The 19,833-nt window shown below is 40.6% G+C and overlaps 1 protein-coding gene across 7 annotated transcripts in view; it reads left to right on the forward strand.

The window, feature by feature from the left end:
• Positions 1–19,833, forward strand: part of RUNX2 (RUNX family transcription factor 2) — a 231,278-nt gene that overhangs the window by 152,519 nt on the left and 58,926 nt on the right. For 5 of the 7 annotated variants that reach the window (XM_060785384.2, XM_060785410.2, XM_060785436.2 and 2 more), the window contains one exon: positions 1,762–1,923. The exons of 1 other annotated variant lie outside the window; for it this stretch is intronic. In XM_060785384.2, the coding sequence (XP_060641367.2) occupies positions 1,762–1,923 (162 nt within the window). Of the gene's footprint in view, positions 1–1,761; positions 1,924–19,833 lie in introns of those variants that run through there. One more of the 7 variants, XM_060785444.2, reaches the window with a different exon arrangement.

Genomic DNA, 19,833 nt, shown 5'->3' on the forward strand with positions numbered 1-19,833 from the left:
AGGCAATTGGTTTCACTGTCAAACTGCTGTTAATATCTTGTTTTCTATGCTCACACTTGCTCTCATGGAAACTGCTTGTTTCTGTTGCATTCCTCACTGAAGTTAGAATGTTCTGTGACATCCCAGCAATTTGACTTTTCCTATGACAGACTTTCAGGTTGGATTTCAGGTGACAATACTGATTTAAGGGATTTGAACAAGACTAGTATGAATGTAGCTTGACTTTCCTGCTGCCTCTGCTGAGTATTAAAGAGTTTTCCCTAGTTGAAGTGCTTTGGTAGCTTACACATAATCTGCCTGTTTATAGCATGAGTGGCGAATACATTTTAATCCAATAGTTATAATCAGTGGGGCACTAAACTCTGGAATAAATTGATCAACCTTATTTGATGCTTTCAGTGTAAGAGAGGCTCCAATGGTAGGACATTCCTGTTTGTTTCTCTGCTGTTATAACTAACCTGGGGTTGAGCAACAGAGTGGATGGCAGGTGAGAATGTGCAAACTTGTTTATAGACAGAAAACTGTTTATATTAGTAACCTTCTGAAAATCATTTCATTTTGCTTGTTTGTTTAATGCTGTGCAGTAACCGATCATTCTCTCGGCCTGTGCATTTTCTCCTCCCATCCCCACAACTATAGTGTGTGAATCGGTGGTGTCCCATCAGAGGGCATGGGGAACCTGTCGCCCCACACCCTGAATTGCCCAACTTACCTAGGATCCTATCCTGCCGGGGGGAGGGGGGGTGGGGAAGCATCCACTGCCAGGCTTCCTCCCATTGTTCTGAAGCAACACAGGAAGCCTCCAGTGTTGCCACGGTGGCGTCATACGCCACTTTCTGTCCCTTTTTGCCATAGAGACAAGCAGAAAGTACACATGCTTTGTGTAATGGGACACTGTCTTGAAAGGGGAGAACAAGCGGTATACGATGGGCGAAGTATGATGATGTTGTTAGAAGTAGACATTTGAGCAATCAATTCTGTGCACATGTACACAGGAATAAGTCACACTGAATTCAGCGTAGACTTCTAGGAAGCCACGTATATGTTTAGCTTCACCTCTTGTGAGTGGCACACATTCTTTGAGTTGCTATTGCCATTGAGGCCAAGTATTTCGAGGCATTTTCTTCTGATGTATTCCTATCAGTTATTTATTTGTCGTGTCAGGGCAACCAGTCGATTATATTACATTTCTAACAGAACAAAGCAAACAAACAGACAAATACAAAATTTGTGAGTTTGGTAGTTGATTCAATGTCCTTTGACCAGTATCTGGCCACTTGGAGTGCTTTTGGTGTTGCTGCAAGAAGGTTCTCCATGGTGCATGTGGCAGGGCTCAGGTTGCATTGCAGCAGGTGGTCAGTGGTTTGCTCCTCTCCACACTTGCATGTCAAGGATTCAACTTTGTAGCCCCATTTCTGAAGGTTGGCTCTGCATCTTGTGGTGCCAGAGGGCAGTCTGTTCAGTTGGCCCCCATATACATCAACTCTGCATGGATTCAACCAACTATTCTTAGAAAATATTTTTTTAATCCAAAAAAAGCAAACTTTGGTGTTTGCTATCTTATGTAAGGGACACTATTTTATTCCACCATTGTATGTAATGGGACCTGAGCATTTGTGGATTCTGTTATCCACAGAGGGTCCTTGAACCAAATCCTAGCAGATTCCGAGAGTCCACTGTACTTGGACACTCCAAGTCCACCAGCTGTTCCTGCCTACTAGTCTTTTATTTTAAATAATTTTTCTCTCGTTTTTGTTTTAGACCCCAGACAAGCACAGTCATCCCCTCCATGGTCCTATGACCAGTCTTATCCATCATACTTGAGCCAGATGACTTCACCATCCATTCATTCCACAACTCCCCTATCCTCCACACGAGGTACAGGGCTTCCTGCTATCACCGATGTACCCCGACGCCTCTCAGGTAAAGACTGTGTTTGAATTAAACCAGCTCTCAGGTAGAAACAGGATAAGCCATGGTTACCTATTGGGTATATACTCGCAAGTATTATTACCCTAATTGCTGGTCAACAAAAATAATCAGGGTTGCCCTGTGAACTGGCTCCAGTCTACTCCTCTTTTTGGTCCTATGGACTAAATATTCGAAAGTTCCTTAAAGTCAGCCTGCTCTCCTTCACACATTTTTGGCATGGGGTGCCTTCTGTTATGTGAAATATTTATTTTTTAAAGTTCCCTCCTAAACCTTAGTTTCACTAATTCCTTCATGTCAAAGGTCTTTGTACTTATAATCCTAAAGTGGCTCTCATTCCTCTTAGGCAATGCACTGAGAATGTGACAGTGTTTAAATTACAATGCAGATATGTAGTTACTATGTTTTACATAGTAAATTTTTCACGTTGATTTCAAGTTTCCTTTTTGAAGTTTTTTTTTTCGTTTTTGTACATTTTTAAAATTAAAGGCATTTGTGATATTGGAATACTCTTTGTAAAATATCAGAATAAAGGTTACTCCAAAACTAAATAAGTTTACACAGATTACATAAGACATTGGGAAATATATTTGAATTAGCCTAAAGTGATCTAGAATAATTTGGGGATGAAATTGAAATCAGGGATCGTTGTGGTCCTGCCAATCAGTCAAGAAATTCCATAACTGATAAATTTTGGGAACCACTACTTTTAAGGTCCATTTCTCTAGAAGTAATTTGCTTAGTGAGTCGTAATATCATAAGAAATTACTATTTTCTGTATTTTGTTATGGGAGTAGCTGGTTGGAGGGGACCTAAATGCGCCAGTTTCACTGAAATCTTGAAACTGTATTGTGGGAACCATAGAAATTACCGATTGGCCTGCCTGAAATATGCGTGAAATAACATATTTTTTTCCTAAAGTGCACTCTATCAGCAGTCTATCACCATTTATTATATCACACACTCTTGACCTATACACTCAATATCTTACAACAAATAGATTATCTCTTTTATTTTCTCATGCTCTAAAACAAGTTGTCACCTCACACTGTTGACTTACGTTCAGCTTCTGGTTTGCTAAGAGCACATCTACACTAACCATTTCAATTGGTGTGTCATTGTTTAGCTTCGCAGCTAAACAATAAGGTGGAAAACAAGGCAGCTGGGCTAGGGCAGCTCAGGGAGGGAGTGACACGGAGGGAGAGGGAAGTGGCAACTGGACTTCTCAGGGAGTCCCAGTTGGCCACAAAGCATATTGCCATAGCAGACACTGAGTCAGACCTGCTTTTCTGTGTAGAATCTGTTGGAGGTTGTAAATGTAAATAATCAGAAGCTTTACCACTGTTTCTGAACCAAAATATACCCTGCAGTTTAATAATATGTCAATCAGATTTGTGTAACGAGTAACAGCAACTTTACTTCAGTACAAAAGGTCTAACAGAGCAACAATATATACAGCAGTCTCTCTAAATTCTTATAGAGAACAGAGGGAATAAACAGTCTTTAAAATATGCTTCATGCCTTAGAAATGATCAGGCTTCAGAGAGTTGGCAGCCATTTCCTTCCTTCCTGTTTCCAGTCAGCACTCTCTTCACTCTCTAAGATAAAAATGGCAGTTAAAACCATTTGTCTCAGCATCAAGCTAGAGAGAGTAGCCAATCAGAATTCTGGCTCCTGGCATGCTCAATCAGCTGCTGACACATGCCTTTCCAATCAACCCATTACATCATGGTGCCTTTTTACAAATCCCCATAGAACTGCCATAAGACTCTTAGATCTTTTTCATTTATAGTGTTTTAAGACAGGTGTTACCTAACCTATATCTCTTCATCTAAATTTTTTTGCCGAAGTACCTTACATTTCTCCCTGTTGGAATTCATTTTGTTAGTTTGGGCTCGGCTCTTTAAAGTAATTTTGAATGTAGATACTGTCCTCTAGGGTATTAGTTATCCCTTCCCATTTGGTGTCATTTGCAGGTTTTATAAACATGCCTTCTAATATGCTGTCCAAGTTATTGTTAGAGGTGTTGTATAGCACTGGGCCCAGTAGAGAACCCCCTGGTATCCAATTGGTCACTTCTGGCCAGTATGAGGAGGACCCATTGGGAAGCACCCTTTGAGTTTGATTGGTTAACCAATTCCCAACACACCTAACAGAAGCATTGTCTAGCCCACCTTTTACTAGTTTCTTTGTGAGAATATCATGGAGGTCCTCGTCAAAGTTCTTACTGAAATTAAGATATGCTATATCCATAACATTTCCTTCATTTACCCGGCTTGTAACTCTATTTTTTTTTAAAGAGAGAGATATGTTTAGTCTGACATGAGTTGTTTTTCAGAAACTCTTGTTAAGTTTTTGTGAGTATAGCATTCTTTTTGAAGTGCTTACAGATAGTCTATTTTATCTGCTCCAGAATCTTTCCTGGTCTTGATGTCAGGCTGACTGGCGGTAATGGTTTGGGTCCTCTTTTCTCTCTCTTTTTGAAGATGGGGCATTTGCTTTCTTTCAGTTTGCTGGGACTTCTATTTTCCAAAAAATCTCAATTATGATTGCCAGTAGTTCTGAAATCACTTCTGCCAGTTCGTTTAATACCCTTGAATATAATTAACGAGGCCTTAGATATTTTAATTTATTTAGAACTAGCTTAGCTATCCAGTGATGCCTATGTTAGATAATTTGTAATGCTATTTAGTCAAAAAGTCATTGTTTGTTTTGAATTTTATGAATGGTCCCATTAGAAAATGCATAAAGATATGGGTAAACTACCACTCCCATAGTCCCTGGTCCATTCCCCCCAAACCCCACTAGTATTTAAATTTGGTTATGAGGGGTATGTGTACCAGGTTTGATCCAGATATATTATCAGTGGGGTTCACTGACTATATATCTCCCGTAATCTCCTGTCATTGCCCCCCAAACCTCTCCAGTATGCAAAGTTCATCACAGAGGGCATGTATACCAAGTTTGGTCAAGTGGGGTTCACAGTGTTCTCTGGAAGTTCTCCCTGAATGTGGGGTTACTGCGATTCCCATCATCCAGGGTCTGACTATGCATGACTTCCCTTTTTTGCTATCTAACTTATCTCAAAAGAACATGGTCACTTCCATCTAAGGATCCCATTGCATTCACCCTATTAATCAGGTCATCACTGTTGGTTAGGATCAGATCTAAAATAGACGACTCCCTTGTTGCCTCTTCTACCTTCTGGACCTTGAACCTGTCTGTAAGGAACATGAGGAATTTCCTGGATCTAAGATTCTTGGCAGAGTTTGCATTCCAACAAGTATCAGGTTAAAAATCTCCCATTACTATTTCATTTCTCCTTGCTGAATGTGTGGCCCTTTGTTCCAGAAAGTCATAATCCATGAGCCCAGTTTGGCTTGGAAGCAGGCATGTAGCCGGGGGGGGGGGGGGGGGGCTCGAGGGGTTTCAGCCCCCCCCCCCGAAATTTTCATGGTGGTTCTCGAAAAGGCCTTATTGGTGCATCATTTAAACTGTTATGTTTATTCATATCATGATCTGATCACCATACTCAATATGTCCCATATGCATGGGGATATTGGGGTAATAATACAAAAGGTTTGCTAGGCTAGACCCTCTTTCACTCAGACTCAGCCCCCCCCCCCCCGAAACTAAGCCCCCCCCCCGAACTCCCCCCCGAAAAAAATTCAGCCCCCCCCCCTCGAAACGAAATCCTGGCTACGGGACTGCTTGGAAGTCTTTAGTAGATATCCCTATTTTTTCTTTTCCCCTTAATTTTTACCCAGTTTCTCTCTTCCAGCATTTATGTCTTGGATGTCCTTACAGGTGTAACATTCATCATATACAGTGCTACTCCCACTTTCCTATTATGGTTTGTTTCTCAGATTTAGATTATACCACTGTTACTACATTCCAGTTATGACATTAATCCCACCAGGTTTCAGTGGTGTCAATTTTATCATATTAGCTTTGTTGTATGAATTAAATTAATTTTGTCTATTTCTGTGAACGGTGCATTATTGTAGAGATACCAAAGCCTGTGGGCCACCCCCTAAGCTCCTTATTTAAGTTTTATGCTCTTCTTTTTGTTCAGTTATTGAACATTTTACACTGTTCTCTCTGTACTAGTTGAGATATTGTCTTCTAAAAAATTATTGTCCCCTTCCCTGGATAGCTCATTTTAAATCCCTCCTGATCAGGTTTATGAACTCTTAGCAAAGATATTCCTGCCAACCTCTATGAGGTGCAAGTCATCCCTTGTCAGAAGCCCAACTTCATTAAATCTCAGACTACGGTCCAGGAGACCAAATGGTTCCAGACAGCACCTTCTCAAAGCTAGTTATTCATATTTCTTCCCTTATTGGGGTACACCTTGAACTGGGAAGGGATTCAGGGCTCTTTGCTCTTTGCTCCGTACCCAGTCCAATCACCCAGACATATATATAGGAAGAGTTTTTTCAGACAAATGTTGCCATATTTGGGATTCTTTTCGCTTATAACATGAATCTACATTCCATAGAGTTCTGTTCACACTTTAATTATTTATTCACATATTTTGATTATTTGTTCTAGTGGTTACTTTTTCCTCTGGAAGTTTATAACTCTTAACTCTCCTTTGAATTTAGTTGGGCATAAAACAATTGGTTTCATTTTTGGACATCTTCCTTCAGTCCAAGTCTCTGGATAGTCTGTGTCATTCTGACTTGTCACATTGGCTCTTCTTGCAGCTTTGCCACTGGCAATACCTGCGGGCAATGGCTGGGTTTGGTCTGCACCAGCTGTGGAAGTTTCTTGCCCTGCAGCCGTTGCTTATTGTCAATATGCATTCAGGCATTGCTATTTCACACGTGAAAGAGTCAAACTGCATGGAAGTCATGCCATTAATTGAAAGTAGGGAAACAAGCAACCTCCTTTGCACACCAGGGGAGGATTGGATTCTTTTGCTAGTCTCTTCTTCATATATACCATATATACTTGAGTATAAGCCGACCCGAATATAAGCCGAGGCACCCAATTTTACCACAAAAAACTGGGAAAACTGATTGACTCGAGTATAAGCCAAGGGTAGGAAATGCAGCAGCTACGGGTAAATTTCAAAATAAAAATAGATACCGATAAAATTACATTAATTGAGACATCAGGAGGTTTTTGAAAATGTTTTTGAATATTTACATAAAACTGAAATTTAAGATAAGACTGTCCAACTCTGATTAAACCATTATTCTAAGCTTCTTCGATGTAAATGTGCTTAAGTATCCTTCAATTACTTATTTTATTTATTTACAACATTTGTATCCCGACCATATCAGCCTGAAAGCGACTCATAATAATAATAAAGAGAAGAAAATTGTAAATGTTATAATAATAATAATAATAGAGTAAAATAATAAATGTAATAATAACAATAATAAAGTAGAATAATAAATGTAATAATAAGAGTAAAATGATAAATGTAATAATAAAACGATAAATGTAATAATAATAATAAATAGAGTAAAATAATAAATGTAAAATAATAATAATAATAATAATAATAACAATCACAATGTAAAATAATAAATAACCTTGACTCGAGTATAAGCCGAGGTGGACTTTTTCAGCCTACAAAAAGGGATGAAAAACTAGGCTTATACTCGAGTATATACAGTATTTTTATTTTCTTTCCCAAAGAGAATTAAACTGATTTTGTGGTCAAAGAAGTAGGGATATGAGACTTTTTATGCTCTACTACTACTAATAATAGTAATGTATTGCCAAAGGCTTTCACGACCGGAATCACTGGGGTGTAGTGTAGTTTCCAGACTGTATGGCTGTATTCTAGCAGCATTTTTTCCTGACATTTGCCTGCATCTTCAGAGAATCTGAAACATTTTTTAAAAACCTATTAAACTGCATAAAACATGGCATATACACATTATGCACATAGTAATTTTAATAAAATAAATAAATACATTTGTGCATGAAAACTTTGTGTACACAAAACCACCAGAAAACAAAAGGCCATTCGTGTGGATAATTTTGGATTTTGGAGTATTTTGGATTTCAGAATTCAAAATAAGGAACATAAATAAAGAAAGAAGTTCACAGCATCAGGGCTTGCAAGAAATAATTCACAGATATTGGAAATAGCACAATACAATACAATAAAACTTTATTACGATCACTAACCAGCACAAAGTGGGGCACAAGCACCTGAGAGGGGAAGTACAGCTCCCCAGTGAAGCAGTTATTAAAAAGCAGATTAGAAAACAGTTTAAAATCACAGTTTAAAACACAGGTTATTGTTAACAGGTATGGAAATAGCACAAGGCTTGTGGTTATTGAACAGTGGGACAGGAAACTAGAAAGAAAGATATAGCAATGAATAAAGAGGAGGATTTGTTTATATTTGTTTATAAGTATCAACAAGATCATCTAGAAAAAAACTACAGATAAAAGTATAAAATTATAGTAAACAACAATACATTATAATATTGGAACACAATTTAATTGAAAACAGCTTTAAAAACAAACTCTTATTCAGCAACCTACCAGTGACATAATGTTGGTATGTAAGTGGGAGCTCATCTACACTGAACACTTAGATCAGTGTGTAACTGGATCAGCTCTACATCTAAACACCACAAGGTGCTGATCTGTGTAAACTCAGGCCAAGCTTGCCTTAATATGGTTAAGCAAAATGTCCCCCTTCATCCGTGTTTTTGTGTGTATAAATGTGTGTGGGAGAGAAAGAATGAGATCAAAGACAATGAACAATGCATGTGGATAATTAGAAACCTTGTACATGCCTCAAGGAGGATGTTTAGGAAAGATAATAGTAAATATTAAAACAAAGGGAGAAATTTTGGTCCCATTAAAGTCGATGAGAGTTCAGCAACTGATTTAATTAGAACCAGGATATCACACTAAGTCAGTTTTCAGCAGTCAGCAATTGGCTAGTTTAGCTGTTAAATATGTCTGGAGTAAGTTACTGTCTAATAACGTACAACCAGTAGGCTAAATGTCTACTGATGACGAGCTAACAAAAATCCATTTTGTGAATAGACTAGTTTACCTAAAGAAGGTTTAGAATGGCCACATCCAATTTCCATAAATGTGATGGATATGTAAATATTTGGAAAGGACTTTCTCTCATCTCTACCAAATGTGGTGATACCACCAGATCCCTACATTTTGCAGTGCAGTGGGGTAAGGAAATGTACAAAGTGTGTGTGGCTACCAGGAATGTGTGGCTTCAACAAGCCACCTTTCCTCACCCATATTTATTTTTTCCGGTTCGGTCCAGATCCATCGTTGATGGGGTTCACAGTGCTCTCTGGAAGTCCTCCCTGGATATGGGATGAACTGTAATTCCCATCATCCAGGGTCCACCCCCTCCCCCAAAATCCTACTAGTATTTTCTGTTGGTCATGGGGGCAGTCCTATGTGCCACTCCTGAGCCCAAGTTTGTGTTTGATCTACATTGCACAGAAAGGTGAATGAAAATGTGTTCATTTACTAATTTCAGATATATTTTGGGAAAATATTTGGAATCTCAGGATGCATCTATACTGACCACTAGATTAATTTCAAAGCAATGTAGAAGAAAGCAGATCACTGTGTGGGTCATTAGATTGGTAATCCTAGAGCCAGTACTAGAGTGCACCAATACTCAGTAAGAGCTCTGTTTCAGACTATTACCTAGTTTTGCTTGTGTCAGATTATAATCCTTAATGTGTGCTGCACTGCACTTTCATAGTATATGTTATCTAACCATTGGGTTTTCAAGTTAGCATGAAGCTGCATTAAACGATGAGTGTAGTAGATGGACCCTCAGTGAGAATAGTTCTATGTGTTCTTTCTAATTGTCTTATTTGGTTTAAAGTAGACATTATGGTAAACATAGTTGTACACCAGCTGCTAAAAATAGCAGGTATACCTAGGTGTCTCCTTACTTTCTCCAATCTCTAATGCACAACTTACTTAACCACTATGGGCACTTCCAGACAATACAAAAATTGGGATTTTAAATGGAGGACAGAAACACCCAGGACTTGAGAACATGTGGTCCCAGGATTTCTTTCCCCACCATCCTCACAGGCTTCCTCTGTATTGGAACAAAATGGAGGGTGGATGGGGGACATCTGGGGGGGGGGGGGAGTTTTTTTAATTCACTCTGTTATGCACAGGACCATATATGTGAATATGTGAATATCTTAATATAAGTACAAGCAGATTCGCATGTGCACATATGAGGTTCAGCACATAACGGAGACATTTTTAAAAACCTGCTGGATTTCTCTCTTCCCTAATTGTTTATTCAAGCTCTATTTAATATTATAAAGTTTAACAGGGTTCTAATTGCTCTCAATTCATGCTTTCTTTAAATTTACCCCATGCTTTTCATCCACTGTAGTGAATCAGCTCAGATTTACTGCTAGCATCATGTAGCCACCCATCTTTTTACTTGGGAAAGCCCATGTTGCGTGTGCAAGTGCGATACACCTCCCACCGCCAACCCAAGAAGTACACTCACACAAGATGTGGGATGAACAATGGCCACAGCTCATTTATTGATAACAGGAACAAGGGTTGGCAGCCAAGCATGGGTCCTGGATCATTGGCAGCCCAATCCCGCACACACCAAGATGCCGCCGGCACAATACCGGGCAAACGCAACTCGGCACCCCTGGGACCACCGGGCGTTCCCCCCTAACTGCTAGGGGGGATACCAAACCAGATCCAGGGCCCATGCCCCACGCCAACAAGGAGTTGTGACAAGGAACATAAAACAAACAAGTAATTGTAAACACGTAACCATGACAAGATAAACACCAACAAAAGTAACTGCCAAAGCAAACATAAACCGCATGCAGGGTGGGTGGGATGGATCAGCTGCTGCAGGCCGAGTGCCTGCTGGGGAGCCTGGGGCAGCCTTATGAAGGCTGCCCACAAGGAGGGAGAGGCCAGCTCAGGCCTCACCTGTGGTGGGCATGGTCAGTTGGCCACTGGCCCCTTGACCCGCCGGCAGGAAGCCTTCCCACCATCAGAGGGAGCTTCAGGGAGAAAGAAGCCCCCCCCCCCAAGACAAGAATGGCAGTGGGGGACGCCCTGCCCCACAACTTCTTTGGCCCGGTAAGTCGGGCCATGCCTTTTTTAGGTGCTGTGTAGATGACCCCAAAATTCCTCTGTAATACTTAGCTGCAGCTTGTCTGTACTATAACTGAACCAGAGGGTCATCTAGGTATGAGAACACTTTAGGATGGAAATGGATAACTTGAACGGAGATGGTTCTTGGAGTGGACTACTTTCAAGAAAATTTCAAGAAATTAGCCCACTCCAAGTACCATCTCTGTTCATGTTTTCCTTTTCCAATATAAATCAAACAGAAAACTGGGATCAGGAGGCAAGGCTCCAGTTTTGTGGAGTATCCTATTCTATTCATGCTATTTTTAAAAAAACTACATTTCCCATCACAAAATGTCTTTAGTGATCTGCAAATACAATCCATTTCTTGAATTCATTGTTCAAGGGTTAGGTGTATGATTGCACCTCTGCCTAAAGAATTTGAGGCACGGTTTTCAGATACATATGCCATTAAGTTTCAGCTCTCACTTCCATATTCCATAAACTATTCTAATTTTTGTACCGCCTTTTATAATTCTTTCACTATAAAATGTGTTTAAAGGAAGGGGAGGCTGTGAAAGAAAAAGAAGATAACTCATGAACTCTTTCGCAGTTTAGATTTTTAAAATAATAGCAAAAAAAGGGAAATAAAAAAACTTCAATGGAATATATTTGGTACTGTTGCAGGAAATCACATACAGCAATCAGTGTGTGAGTGCATCATATATGTTTATCTGAGCTTTTTTGTGCAATATGTTTTATATTTAGGCCACATATCAGGATTTGCATCTGTTTTCAGAACTTGCTGCTAACAGTTAGTAATGATGCCAAAATATACTTGAGTTCCAGCTTGAGACCAAATGATACTGCCTTTTTTGTTATTCTTAATTTGAGGCCTGATATTAATTAGGGATATTTTCCATAAGCACTCTATGCTTTTTCTGAAGAGCTCATTAAAATTATATTAACTTCAACTGGAGTAAAGCCTTACAGCCTGGTTCACTGTGGTAATGATTTATTTCTAACCGGTCCTTTTGGGTTTTCTGTAAACAATATGCTAATTCTTTATATCGACAACAAAATGTCTGATTCCAGACATGGAAAAAAAATCCTTCAAACCTCATTCCTGAAATTAAAACCCATGGGGGGCAGTTCAGCATGGGGTGGGAGGGGGTTTACAGTCATTTAGAGCACTGCAGGTACAGGCACATTTCTTAGGGAGGGGGTTAAGTGAAATTGCATGTTTCTTTTGGAGGGCGGAGAGATCCTTAGTGGCATTCAACTTCCTTTTCTTGGCTAGGTTTCTCCCATTTATAACATTCAGTCAAATATCTAACATGGGATGTTTTCGTTTTAATGTAAATGTGAGCCTTCTCCTGGGCTCAAGTGCGACACATAGCTTTTGCTTCTATTTTTGATTGTGGTATAGTGGTTTGAGTGTTGGTCTAGACCTCCAGGAGACCAGGATTCAAATCACTGCTATGCCTTGAAACCAGCTGGGTGGCCTTGGGCAATAGTCACACTCAGCCCCTCAAGGAGTTAGTGACAAACTCTCTCCGAAGAAATATCACCAAGAGAACCCATGCTAGGTTTGCCTTAGAATCACTTTAAGTGAGAAACAACTTGAATGTACTCAGCAATAACAATGTAGTGTATTATCTGAATTCTAAAATGTGGTTGTAAACAAGGACTAACGAAGGACCGTTCCGCTGTTGGCAGGGGGGGAAACCTTTCAATCCCACCGCTGCCACCAATGTAAGGAGGATTAAGGACCGAGGGGTCCCTTAACACACCTGTGTGACAGGAATTTGTATGAGGGAATAACTAAAGATATTAGAGACCGATGATTCTGGTAGATTTTTGCCGCCGCCACCTCAATTGTATTGTTTGAGGAAACAAAGGTGTGAATGTATTTTAGGTAATATGCGCTCAGGCTTCTGATTCTTCTTTATGAGCTCCTTTACTGGCTGACTGGACTGTAAAGAGGTTTTTAGGCTGACTTGGTTTCGCTGAGTACGACAGACTGAGGCAGACACCAGCTAAAGATGAACTAACAACCGCTTTATTGAACTTTGAGAATATGACAGCTCATAAAATGAGTGGTACACATGCGTAATTCAGTTACTGAGGTTTAGGCTTATTAGACAGATAGTTTCTACTGAAGATGTAGCTTTTACTTGAAGTGAGTTCTCTTCCTCGCACTATTCAACTCTCTGAAACAGTGTGTGCCTGAGATCAGTCCCCCTGACTGTCTCACAGAGTAACCAGACTTTCTCCAGTCTACTCTTCAGGGCAATAAGCTCTCTTGTACTTTCTATTAATACAAGTTGACAAGTCTTCTTCACTGACCCTCCAAGTACAGTAATACTGAAGCCCTTGTCCCTTTCTTATTCCCTAACTGCTTGGCTCACTCAAAAGCTTCCTTCTCCCTGTCTAAATCCTACTCTGCTAAAATCCTACTTCTCTCTCTGTTGTTAAAACCCTTCTCTCTCCTGTCAGAAGTGACAGCCTTTTTCACTCACACCCAACTCCTCCCCTTGGTGCTTAAACCAATCAGGAGTCGGCTGACTCCTCCCCTGCCTACTTGCCTCTCCCAAGATGTCAGCTCTTCTAAGCTTCCCTATCAAGATGGAGACTCGGCCCACTGACTCTTAGGCTTCGGCCTAGCCGGCAAAGGTTTGATCTATTACAGTGGTTAATAAAGCCACCATATTGTTTAGATTCAAACAACCTGGCAATCAGAGGGTTGTGCTAATAAAGCCACCAAATTGTCTAGATTCAAACAATCTGGCAACCTGATAGTTGTGCTAAAGGAAGAAGGAAGGATTCTGAAGGCCCTTCTACACTATACTGAAAACCCGAGAGGAAGCGAGTTAAAGCACTCCCACCCCTCACCCAAACCCCGGGCTTTCCTGGGAGGTGTGTCTAGATGGTATCCCAGGTCAAACAAAGATTGACCTGGGATGCCATCCAGCCTCCCTCCAGCTCCCCATTTCAGCTTCTCTCTACTGTGCCTCCTAGCACAAAATCCCCCCACCTCCTGATGTACCATTTTCTCATGCCAGGAGGACTGTATAGAGAGACCTGTGCTGCCGGCTGGCCTCTCAGGTAAGTTTTGGGGCTGAAATGGGGGACTGAAGGGGAGGGAGTGGGCACCATCCCACTATTCCGGGCTTTTTGGAGCCCGAAGAACTTGCATGACTGCGGGGACTGATCCACAGGCCTGCTGAAGCAGTCCCAGGGCTCTCACACCTAAAGACCTGAAACTTAGCTTAAGTTTTGAGTATTTAGAGGTGATTAATTAAGGAGGAATAAACTGGGAAAACCCAGGTCTCTCTGCATTAATTTACAAGACAGGTCCTGGGCTTGTCTAGAAGGTCCCTGAGATCCCAGGATGAGGGGACTTGCACTGATCTTTGTTTCACTATTTGAAATGTGAAATAATTAGGTTCTTCTTCATGATCTTTCTGAATCCCAGAAAATGGGGTTTTTACTGCTCCTGCACAGTTCACCTTCAAAACCATCTAGAGCTCTAGCGATACAGATCTTGGCAGTAACCTCGCCTACACTTCCCTTTGGTATATAAGAGACAGTCTACTCCACCAGTCATCATAGTGGTCAAGGGTTATCTGCCTCAATCAATTGCAATTGCTTTGAATTGACAACCTGGTGTCTCATATCTTCCCAAAGTTGCGATTGCTTTCCACTTTAAGTCAAGTCATTACATAGCCATCTTTCTTCCAGGATCCCTGTTCTGATCTGGAGAAGATGCTACACTGCTTGGACATCAAAAGGGTCCCTTTCCTTCTATACTCACTGGACTAAGTTGTATAGGATGCCTCCTAGACCTTTCCTCTATTATTCTGTAAATTTCCTCCCTGAGATTTTCTAAGTGAGTGGCTTCCACTATCAGATTGTCTTATGAACTGGCTAGCAAGTAGCCCCCTCTAAAGGACACTCTGCTAGAGCAATATTGACCTCTACTGCTTTTCTGCGTGGCGTTCCACTAGATGTGGTGTGTTGAGATGCTACCTGGTTACCTTGAATCACACCATAGAGTAGATTTCAAGTGATTAAGTTACTTGGAAAGCTGTGTTGTATTTGTATGTAGTCTGACACCTACACTTAAGGTTAGTAGCTTTCCAGTCACCCATTTGTGTGATTCACAGAAATCACAGAGAAAGGACAGGTTGCTTACCTGTCCTGACCCATCAGATGATGAGAGCCCCTCCTGCTGTCTTCAACAGTGAGGACCTGTCCTCTTTCCTGACTGAGAAATATGGACTTTGTAAAATCAACAACAAAATACCTGAATATCAAAAGGTTTATTTGAACTATTTTTCTTAAAAGTGAACGAATGACGGAAGACAACATGGGTTTTATTCCTTTTTCCTGGAGACTGGAGGATTTTGCTTCCCTTTGGCTTTATTGCTCTTCATCTTCATGGGTGGCAGGATAGCCTGGATGTTGGGCAGGATGCCTCCCTGGGTGATGGTGCCTCTGCCCAGAAGTTTGTTCAGTTCCTCTGCATTCTGGATGGCAGCCGCAAGTGACGCAGAATGATGCTTGGAATAGTTGCTGTACAAGAAAAACATTGATAATGGACTGGGATAAGTACAAGGAGAACTATGGAAGATTTAAAATGAAATAATAACTTTTTCATATAGGGTAATGGTTCTCAACTGGTGGGTCCCCAGGTGTTTTGGCCTACAACTCCCAGAAATTCCAGCCAGTTTACCAGCTGTTAGGATTTCTGAGAGTTGAAGGCCAAAACATCTGGGGACCCACAGGTTGAGAACCACTGATGTAGGGGATGGATTGGTGAAGGTGGTGCATTGAGAATGAAAGCAGAAGTATAATAAGATATTCTGTAGGAAAATGTTGAAATATAGTAAGATGAATCTATATCAAAAGGGGAAAAGGGGAATAATGAGATGAGATAAAAAATGAAATTACAAGAAAATGTTCAAATTGTTTGTATTAATATTACTTGTGGGTATGCATTAATTTCAGATATATTTGACTATATTTAGCAGAAGTTGATGCAATTAATAGAAGTACTTTGATAGATGCCTTGGCTTGCAGTGGGGGAAGGGGGAAAGTCACTTGTGTTTTTAATGTTTTTTACATATTCTACACACACATATGGAGAGGGATGCAGGGGTGGGTGGGTGTGGAGAGAGGATATGATGATTATTTTATTACTTTTTTTGTTATATTTGAGTGTCTGTGGGGTTCTTTGTTTTTAATTGGTTATTTTGTTGGCTTTTGTTTTTAGTTAATTATTTTTAAATTTTAATAACATTTTTTAAAAAAAAAACATTCTGTGGCCAACCCAATAGTTACCACTCCAGATTGGCCCTAGGATAAATAGTCCATGTAAACTTTCCATGGTCCAGCTTTTGGTGAACTCATTTTACTTTGTGTCCTTTAAGCTAGGCAGGCCCGTAGCCAGGATTTCATTTCGGTGGGGGGCTAAAAAATTTTCGGGGGGGGGGGGGGCTGAGTCTGAGTGAAAGAGGGTCTAGCCTAGCAAACCTTTTGTATCATTACCCCAATACCCCCATGCATATGGGATATATTGAGTATGGTGATCAGATCGTGATATGAATAAACATAACAGTTTAAATAATGCACCAGTAAGGCCTTTTCGCGAACCATCATGAGAATTTGGGGGGGGGGGGGCTGAAGCCCCTCAAGCCCCCCCCCCCCCCCCCCCCTGGCTACATGCCTGAAGCTAGGCCAATGTCCTCTGGTGCCCTGAAGGAGGCAACTAGTTTAATTGCCAGGCTTGTAAATTTCTTAGTGTGGAATTGGAGATAAACACCTGAAGCTAGGGACCAAGAGCATGGAGAAGTCTGATGGGTCACCTGTGTCCTGGACTCTTGTTCATCCTGGTTATGGCACTGGGTTGGGCTCATGTGGGGCATAAGGAAGTACTTCATCAGTGTCGCAGATGGACGGTGAAGCGACAGCTCCCCTGGTGGCCAGAAAAAGTTGGAATGTGAAATAGCCTCTGACTATCTGTCTATATGTGTTGTGTGTCTATGGCATTGAATGTTTGCCATGTATGTCTACATTGTAATACACCCTGAGTCCCCTGCAGGGTGAGAAGGGCGGAATATAAATGCTGTATATAAATGCATAAATAAATTTGTGGGTCGAAGAGGCAGTTAACATCTCTTTAAGAGAAAGAAAGGTTCTGCCTCCTTTAAAAGCGTGAATAACTACCAGTTTGATGCCAGTACTTTTAAATGAAAGGAAGGAAGGATTCTTCCATTAAAACAGATCATAATATTGTTGAGATGAAATGCAAGGCACATTTGTATTGCACGATTCCACATATCATAATCATTGAACACTGGTGAGTGTCTGTGGCATACGGATAAGTTTTGAAGTGATCATTCTTTTATTATTATTATTATTATTATTATTATTATTATTATTATTATTTACTGTATTTGTATACCGCCTTTCTCAGCCCGCAGGTGACTTTTGCATCGTGTAATGTTTTATCTATGGCTTTGGAATGTTTTTGTGTGTGTGTTTTGTTTCTACTCGTTGGTTTTTTAAAAATGCTAAATGCCTTCATGCATCTTCCTCTTTCCCCGCTTGGATTCTTATACACTCACAGTTTTATCAGGATGGGAACACATGATACAAGCCACTGCTGCACCTCTGACTACATGGATTAAGTTCTGTTGCTGTTGATGTATGCAAGTCGTACATCAACATTGTCTTCTTGCTTTCATTCTAATGCTGTCTGATGATGTTCTTAGTTACTGTAATTGTAGCAGAGTTTGTATTGTGGTGAGGTGGCTCTATTATGCATTATGACACATATTTTCAGTGCGTTTTTGTGATTGCAAGGCTAGAATAGTAAGGAAGTACTGCTCTATTTCTCCTTGCATCTATTCACCAACTACCCATTTTAAAGGATGTGTCTGAATATCTTACATTTAGTACAGTGGGGTTGCCTGGCCTGGTCACAACATGCTATGGTTTGCTAATAGCAGAAGAAGCTGTGTTGTCTCCGAGCCTTCACTGTACACGTGATGTGCATGTCAGTCATGGACCCAGCATTTGGAGACAGAAGAGGAAGTACATGCTGTCTTCTTTATGCTTCTTCTCCTCTTGGCACTCCTCATATGACATTTAGAGTACAACATATTATTCCTCAAGGATGGGAGAACCCCCAGATGGTTCACATTTCCATGGACTTCAGAGAACTTTTGAAAAGAGTGGCTGATGTCCAGAGTAGCTGTGTTGTTCCTTATGGAAAACACAGATGCTTTCATGTTGACAGCAATCTCTTACCAAGCTGCCACCCCAGTTCACTAACAAAGCACCACCAGAAGTCATCCTACTTCATATGATGGGCAGCGTGGGGCTCCATGGGTGAATTGGAACAGAAGCATCCTAGGACACTTATTTTGCCCCGTGTGATAAGGCTGTATCATCTTCATCCTATCAGAGTTTGCCCCCAACTTATTTTTCATCATGTGGTTTTTCTCCCAGTACTCCTCTGCTAAACTTTCAACTTGTTCAGATAGTTTTCAGTTTGATCCTGTGAAATCTTGACTCGAAACAAATTATGCTGCTGATAACCTAACCCAAACACATCAATCTAAATCAGTGGTTCTCAACCTGTGGGTCCCCAGATGTTTTGGCCTACAACTCCCAGAAATCCCAGCCAATTTACCAGCTGTTGGGATTTCTGGGAGTTGAAGGCCAAAACATCTGGGCATCCACAAGTTGAGAACCACTGGTCTAAATCCTATAAACTTATTATTCAGTTTTGTTTTCTGGTTTTCATGTGCCATAAATATGCCAAGGGAATGAGTCCTGAAGGTATCTCATTTTAAGAGTGTTTTTGTGAGCTTCAAATGATGTTCAGACAATCTTCTTAAATGAAATTTAAAATGCAATTTTCCTGCTTCTTGGCAGTGGGTTGGACTGGATGGCCCATGAGGTCTCTTCCAACTCTATGATTCTATGAAATCTGGCAAATGATTTTAGTTGGCTATCTATGTTGAGTAAAGGAGCTATTCTGCTTCCTGATCTACACCTCCTACATGTCGCCTTTCTTCAAGGGTGGGAATGCTTATGAAAGCTTCATGCATTTATTGCAACATTAATCCTCTTCCTGATTTATGGTAAAAAAAAATACTGATATTAATGCTGCTATTTGGGGATGAGGAAGGCGGCACTTGATATATCAGTCTGGGCTTCTTTTTAATTTTTGGTTCTGGCAATACTGACAGCGATAAGTTGTGAGTGTGTGTAAGAGAGCGAAAGAGAGAGGGTGGTATTAATAGCAGAAGGACTGCAAGGGTGGATTTGTATGGCTTCCCCCTCATCCCCCCTTTGGCTAATCTGAGGCTCGCCACCACATCTGAAGCCACTTGGCTCATAATGGATTTCATGGAAACGGATTCTCTGAAAGTGTTTCCATATGTGTGTTCCCAATATATCGGCCTTTTCTAAATGGGAGTACAAACTTGCACACAGGCTGGAAATGGATTCAGGATGTGACAGAGAAGTCACATGCATCCAGTGGCACTGTGGGTGGCCTTCCCTACAAGACATGGGGTCAGTGTGGTGCTTTCTGTCCTCGATCAGTCTCTTTCAAAGAATATCTTCCTTTTCTTGACTGAAAGGGGTTTTTTTTAGCACATTCTAAAACAGAGAGGACTTTTTTTCCTTTTTCTAAAAAGGGAGAAAATGTGTTATTAGTATCAGATCCTAATAGCATAGTTCCTTTTTTTTGTGAAGACTAGATCATATTTGATTTTGCTGGCAAATGTCACAGAAGCA

Source organism: Anolis sagrei, chromosome 1 (assembly GCF_037176765.1).
Source record: "Anolis sagrei isolate rAnoSag1 chromosome 1, rAnoSag1.mat, whole genome shotgun sequence".
In the NCBI taxonomy this organism is placed as follows: domain Eukaryota; kingdom Metazoa; phylum Chordata; class Lepidosauria; order Squamata; family Dactyloidae; genus Anolis; species Anolis sagrei.